General features: G+C 34.5%; 1 protein-coding gene across 1 annotated transcript; it reads right to left on the reverse strand.

Annotated features, from left to right (window-relative positions):
• Positions 1 to 259: 259 nt before the first annotated feature.
• Positions 260 to 4,731, reverse strand: LOC104100835 (uncharacterized). Its single transcript, XM_009608177.4, has 2 exons — positions 3,476 to 4,731; positions 260 to 1,854 (listed from the first exon to the last, which is right to left on the reverse strand). Exons 1-2 carry the CDS (start codon positions 4,142 to 4,144, stop codon positions 547 to 549), a joined length of 1,977 nt encoding a protein of 658 aa, XP_009606472.1. The 5' UTR covers positions 4,145 to 4,731; the 3' UTR covers positions 260 to 546.
• Positions 4,732 to 7,288: the final 2,557 nt, after the last annotated feature.

The raw sequence follows: 7,288 nt of genomic DNA on the forward strand, positions 1-7,288 counted from the left end.
CCTATTTCAAATCTATTAAGTATCTTTAAATCATGAATCTATTTCTGTTCAGAATAAATTGATTAGTGAGAAACTTTTTGCATTCTTTAGATTTCAAAAAGTAGAAAACTATAGGAAAGCTTTTTGAATATCAGTGCTCAAAAGAGTACGTCAATAACTCCTAGTGATAGACAATTTAAAAAATGAAATAGAAGAATGGCACGACATGAGCTCCTACTCACATTCTTTTCAAACTAGTTATCGGTCAAGACTCAAGATATCCACACAAAAAAAAAATCTTTTCCATTTCCATTGCTCTTTTATTTGAGTAGAAATTACAAACATTTGCTTTAAACTCTCACCTGGAAGCACACCTAAAACACAGACAAGACAACAAGACAAAAAGGATACTGCTGCAAAAAATTAGTGTATTGCAAGCGACAAAAACATATGTTCAATATGTTGTTCCAAGAAGCTGGTAATACTTTAGACCAAAATCCCAAACTATTTACAGGATGGATGTGAATGTCCATTGACTTCTTACTAGTCATTGGATGCCTGTGAAAGTCATGCTACCACTGGATGCCTGTGATGTTGATCTTGTTGTGCACAGTTAACAGAATTTTCCACAGCGAGGCCTTGAGCGCCGAAACAGAAGTACTGATTCATTAATTTCATGTTGAAGGAACCATGTTTACGTGTCAGTTTCGATTTTTCCCTACTATTTGACAGATTTAAGCTAGAGGCTCCTCCACTCATATTGCAAAGATCCATCATCTTTTCTTTGTCGACAACCACTGCAGATGACCAGGAAGATTCAGAATAAGCACTTGATGGTGATCCATAAGACGACTGTGGTGTCATTTGGATAACGCCATGCATCAGACCCGCTGCAAATTTCTTTTTGGTAGATGGACTTGGTAGACTATTTTGGACAGGGAGCACTCTTTTGTTGTTTGGAAGCGATGACATCCTCGAGAATCTTTGTCGTAGAGGTATTGGCTGGTCTCCCAAGCCAGAATACAATCTGTGTGATTCTACAGACATATTATCTTCTAAGCCGGTGGTATCTACTTTTCTTTCTTTTTTCCTTGTCCACCGTAGAAGAAACTTCAAACGTCTAGCAGCACTGTTAACTGATCCTAGCTTGTGTGATGAATTAGACCCTGCAGCAGAACGGCAAGGGCTCGGTTCACCCCAGCAAGAATCGATTTCTGTGCTTGCACACTCACTATTGGCATCAGATGCATTATCAATGCCAGCATACAGAAATATTTCAGCGTCAGGGATCCTAAAAGAGGCACCAGGACTGCCCCCAATACCCTGCATCTTCAAGTGGGAAGCTAGGGCAGTTCTTGTCATATGGTCTTGGCAATTGGAAATTCCTCCAGCAGAAATGAGGCGCTTAATCAATATCTCAGACGATGGAGATCTTGGACATTGCTTGAGGAGATCCAGTGGGGTATTTCCATCAGCATCACGGATATTTAAATTTATTGAAAATGCAGTCATGAGGAGTTCCACAACATCAGTCTGAATGTTTTCAATTACAGCCATGTGAAGAGCAGTCCGACCATCATTGTTCCTAATGTTAATAATGTCTTCGATCTCCACAACCTTTCCACGTGCCAACTGCTTCATTAACTCCATTTGTCGATCCAGTCTGCGGAAACTTGGGGTTCGAAATCCGGCTACAGCCATGTGAAGAAACGTGTCTCCGTAGTTGTTTCTCAATGAGGTAGATGAAGGAGAAACAGATACAAGAACTTCCACCACAGATAAGTAACCCCTATAAGCAGCCACATGAAGCGCAGTGTTTCCCTGGTTGTCTCTGGAGTTAATAAGGTCATATGTTGCCAGTAAACTCCTAACAACCTGCAAAGAAGTAACTAAGATTTAATTCAACCGTCAAAAGTAACAAATCTCTGGCAGTTCAAGAAAACATCAAGTTAAAGCTAACGATAACGAGGAGGCAATGCTCAAACTAGACAGCTAATAGTCCAGAACAGTTCAATTCAGTTAAATATCAACTACTCTCTCAAAATAACTAAACGAAGCAAATCCAACAAGTGTTCTTGCGTACCAAACTGGTGTTGTATATTAACCGAAAAGTTATGTTAACTCAAGAAGTCTTGCACACTTTTTCGGCTGCTTATCTAGAAGAAAGTGCAGAATTGGGACATAGATGACCCTATTTCAGTCACAGGGCAGTCTATATCACAGCAGCAGCAGCAGATAAAGACACAAACATGGCTAAATTCTGAAAAATGTTCCAGCTTTCCAGACCAACTGAAAAGGAGCACCAGGTAGTTGAACCTGATTGGATGAAAAATAGTCGTGTAGTAACAATCACTTTGAGTTCTCATTTTGTGGAGTAGAACATTGCTGAGAATACAGTCGCCTGACAACCATCGTAAGAGGACAAAGAGCTTGGCTTGGTATTGTTTATGCGAGAATTGCACACCATTCCTTTGGTCTCATGTTTTCACATTTAATTCAGTCAGACCTCTCTATAACAGCATCGTTATATAACAGTCATTCACTATAAAAGTCAAGCTTTTTATGGAACCAATTTTCATGCTATGTTATAATATATGTTCTATATAGCAACACCTCACTATAACAACCAAAAAAATTTGGAACAAACGAGGCTGTTATACAAAGGTTTGAATGTATCCTTCAATATAACCTTAAGTAGGCTGATCTTAGCCAGAGCAGTAATTTTAGACATTCCTCAAGATTGGATTTCTTCACTCCTTCAAAGTTTTGCTTTCTTAAAAGAGTATGCATTGAACTAAGAAAACAACAACTATAGACGCAGTCTTTATTTTAGTAAGATGGTCAGAAACAGGGGCTACATTATTCCAGCTTCTTTTGAAAGGCACGTTCCACACTTTAGATCTGAGACATTCTTTCTTTTAATTTCTTCAGCACTTCGGATACAACAGAAAAGGTTTTCAAAAAAAAAAAAAGACCCAATTTAATCTACTACTTAGCAAAATTGGGATACCAATGATTTACATCTAGAACCTCTGCGAGTATAATCTACTACGCATCAAACTGATAAAGCACGTTAACCAAATTAAGCTGCAATACTTGCGTTGGTTGGAAGATTACACTAAGCGGTATAACCAAAGTTTCAACTTTAAAAGGTTGATTTGAAAGCTAGCCACTTTATAAGGCCACCTTATAAGCTCGAAGGGCACAGGAATTAGAGGATTCTTCATTGCAAAGACATAACTATGGAGGGTAAACAAGAAATAACAAAACTAAGGTAATGGAAGCGCAAGATATAGACGTTAGTTCATAAGTAAGCAAGACTTAAAGCTACATTCAGCTATATACCAAACTCAATTATATGAATCCCCTATATCCATTCAGCTCAATTTGAACAGCAACTACGTCTCAATTACAAGCAAGTTGGGTTGGGGTCCGCTCTCACTATCCATGTCACTCCATTTAAGCTCTATCAACAAGATAAAAGAATAGAACAAACCTGAACCTGCCCTCTAGCAGAAGCAGAATGCAAGAGAGTAGAACCTTGAGCATCTCTATAAACCAAAACATCAGAGCAAGTTCCGAGAATCTGTCTAAACATGTCAACATTTCCCCCTCTAGCTGCAGCATGAACTGCCCTATTCATCATTTCCAACCTGAAAGTGGAAGAAACCTCCTTTTCAAGTGAGATAGAAGAATCAAACAGCAGCCTAAATACTTGAGAGTTTTTACTCCTAGCAGCTGCATAAAGTATATCAGTAACACCATACTCTCCTTCTCCAAACACCAAAAGTGGGTCTCTTTCCAATAATTGTTTGACAAATTCAACATCCCCAGCTGAGGCAGCAGTATAAAGAAGCCAACCACCATAGCCAGCTCTAATCAAAGAGTTATGCCCTTTCTTTGTTTCAGCTTGAATGAGAAGCTTTTTAGCAACCTCAGACCTACATTTTGCAACATCATCAAACTGTTCTTCATCATCCCAAACACTCTCAAGCCTTCTTATTCTACGTAAAGAAGTGAGCTTTATGAGTAAATTGGTGTCTAAGTGAAGCAACTCCCTCACTATATCATAATGACCATTTGCTGCTGCCCAATCAATAGGTGAAGCAAACCACCATTGATCCCCTGTACTTTCCCATCTCAAAGGAAAATTACTTGGAGGCATTCTCACAACAACAACAACAAAAAAAAGACCAGTCTTTGAGACAATTAAGCATAACCCACTTTCAGGCTTTCTGGGAAATCCAAGAAAATCACTAAAAAGACCAATAAATCACAATTTACCTTTACCTTTCCAAGAAAATTGTATAAATTGTGACAAACAAAATAGAAAAGGTTGATAAAAGATTAAAAGGTGTAAAGCTAAGTGAATAATGATCATGCACAAAAAGAAATGAATATTGGGATCTAGAATTTAGCAGTTTCAAGAAATTAATTGGTACTACTAGTACTAGAGAAAGAGAAAAAGCTCAAGAACAGGAAACGAGGAGGAAAAAGGTGTCAGCTGCAAATTAAAGTTGTGTGCAGATAATAACAAAAGGAACAAAGCCACATGTTTTGGAGATTTTTAATGGGGTCTTTTGTATGGTCAGTGGCTCACACAGCACAGGAAAAAGATAAATTTTGGAGAAAAGAAAGGCATAGGAAGTTTCAATATTTTTTATAAGGATTTAGCCCGTGAATGCCAATGAGGCAAAGAAGATTTCAAAGCATCTCATTGTATTTCTGTTATCGTGAACCTTAATTAATATTCCTACTATACTAACATCGTTTATAACGTAGGACAATGGGTGAGAGAGAGAACACGACACTCGACAGGCATGGTTTGATAATGCTATGTGCAACGTTAATGGATTTGTATATTTTTCTTTCTTTTCTGTGGTTACAAATTCTCTTTATTGGAACAAGTTACACTTTGTTCTTCCTTTGTTACCTCCGATCCACTTTAATCGATTTCTTGATTTATTTTTATGGTTTATAATATTTAATTTTTCTATATATCAAGAAATAATTAATCTTTTTTTTTAAAGTTCATTTGGAGTAAAGAGCCTAGGAATACTTGTTACTTCATCCGGTTCATAATAAGTGACTTTTTGGCCTTTTTATTTTGGTCCAAAATAAGTGACCTGTTACATAATCAAGAAGAAATTAATTTTATTTTTTCAAACTTTGCCCTTATTTACATATCCCAATATATCAAGGTAACAATTAATTAAGGGTAATTTAATAAATACATTTTTTTTCTCTAGAAGTTCATATTTTCTTAAGGGATGTGCCAACAGCTAAAAAGTCACTTATTATGGACCGAATAAAGTATATCTCGAATGAACAAACTAAGGTTAATATAGTCAATCTCATCATTAATTAATACTAAAAGTTGAATTCCTTAATATGTGTAAAAACAATCAAAAAATTAATTAAAGCGGACCGGAGGAAATATTCTCTTCGTGTCAAATATTAGTGTTTGATAAATTAATTTGGTTTCAAAATACTTGATATTGAAGAAAAATAATAGTACTAAGTAGTTATTATATAGTATTGTTTTTCAAATGAAATATTTAAGACCAAGAAAGGATACTAGAGACAAGTATGCTTACGATTAAGGTTATAAATTATCTTTTTTAAGAAGTACGCAAAAATTTCAAAAAGATAGATTATATGTAAAAGAAATAGTAAATCTTAACGCTTTTTTCTAATTTCATACGTTTTTTATATTTAGTAAAATTTTATTTTTACCTTTAATGAGATAATTTCAATCACACAAATTTTTATGATTTATTTTAGACCTTAAATCTAAAAAATATTTTTTTATTTTAAATTAATTCAAACATTTTCATATAAATTAAGACAGAATACTATGTTGGAAGATCCGATATTAACTAGGCAGATATTTACTCGTTCGTCTTCAAGGAAACAATTCAATATTGATATATATAATTTAAATTATATTATATAAATTTGAATCCAATGACTTTTTTGCCACATCCTCCTATAAATTTTATGACAGAAAAAGAAAAAGACATATCCACATACTCGTGATTTCATACGTATGTGAAGTGTCATGTCTAGACTTATTCAAGATTGTTCAGTCCACACTTGACAAAAGAATTACTAAAATATAATTTAAAAAAAGTAATTTATCATCCACTTATTCATAATCTCACACGTATATGAAGTGTCATATTCTTAGACTTACATGATAAAAGAAAAACAGAAAAGGATCAAATATAGCCATATAAAAGATTTAAACGTAGATTCGTTATACTCTGAGTTCATATATATTATTGATTTAAATATACCTCTTTTTTTGTTAAGTTTGTCCAAAATAGATATGCAATCCTATGTGTCAGTGACGTTTATGAGGTGGATGCCACATGGTTTGCTACCTCAGCGCCCTAACCCATTTTACCCCTTCAAACTATTTTTTTCTACCACTAAAATTTTTCTCCTCTCCATCACTACTGCCACCATTACCGCTACCATGAAAAATATTATATTTCAAATTTTAGTCTTTTATATAAGGATTAGGGGCACTGAGGTGACATGCCATGTGACATCCACCTCATCAAATATCAGTACCATGTAGGATTGGATGTCTACTTTGGAAAAACGTAACAAAAGAATGGTATATTTGACCAATAGTATTACGGCATGGGTATATTTGAACTCAAAGTATAACGAACGGTATATTTAAACATTTTCTCATGGTACAGGGGTATATTTGGCCCTTTACCGAAAAGAAAATATTACTATATGAAGATTTAATTTTTAGAAATCTTGAAGGTCTGTATTTGAGATTATGACACTCCCTCCCCTTCGTTCACATAATACAAAAACAAAAAAAAAACTATCTTCTCTTTGTTTCGAAAGACTTACGTTTCAAGTGCTCAATTATAATTGTGATATTATCTAAAATCTTTCGCTCGTTATTTTCTTGTTTTATTCTTTTCGAGTCTATCTTACACATACACACACAAAAAAAGTATAAATACGGAAAGTTTGCAATACGTTTATCTCTTTCTTTGTCATTTTACCTTTTCCCTTTTTGCCATTGGTTTGATTAATGAAAATTATCCCTTTTTCCCTTTTTACCATTTCTTTGTCAATTACTATATGTAAGCATGTAAAAGCTGTCCAAACTTATAATGAGAACAATCATTTCGTAAGAGGGTATCTTTATTTGGACATATTCACATAGTTTTATAATTATATTTCCAGTTACACTTTAGAATATATTAATTCAGCCAAAAGTCAGAACAGAAGAATTAGACAAGACAGATAATAATAATAATAATAATAATAATAATAA

Source organism: Nicotiana tomentosiformis, chromosome 12 (assembly GCF_000390325.3).
Source record: "Nicotiana tomentosiformis chromosome 12, ASM39032v3, whole genome shotgun sequence".
Classification (NCBI taxonomy): domain Eukaryota; kingdom Viridiplantae; phylum Streptophyta; class Magnoliopsida; order Solanales; family Solanaceae; genus Nicotiana; species Nicotiana tomentosiformis.

Bases quoted from the DNA above. Each gene is read 5' to 3' on its own strand.
- LOC104100835 (XM_009608177.4), bottom strand. From the start codon at position 4,144: ATGCCTCCAAGTAATTTTCCTTTGAGATGGGAAAGTACAGGGGATCAA. The intron at 1,855-3,475 runs GTTTGTTCTATT...ACTTCTTTGCAG, and splicing joins CTGCTAGAGGGCAGGTTCAG to GTTGTTAGGAGTTTACTGGC.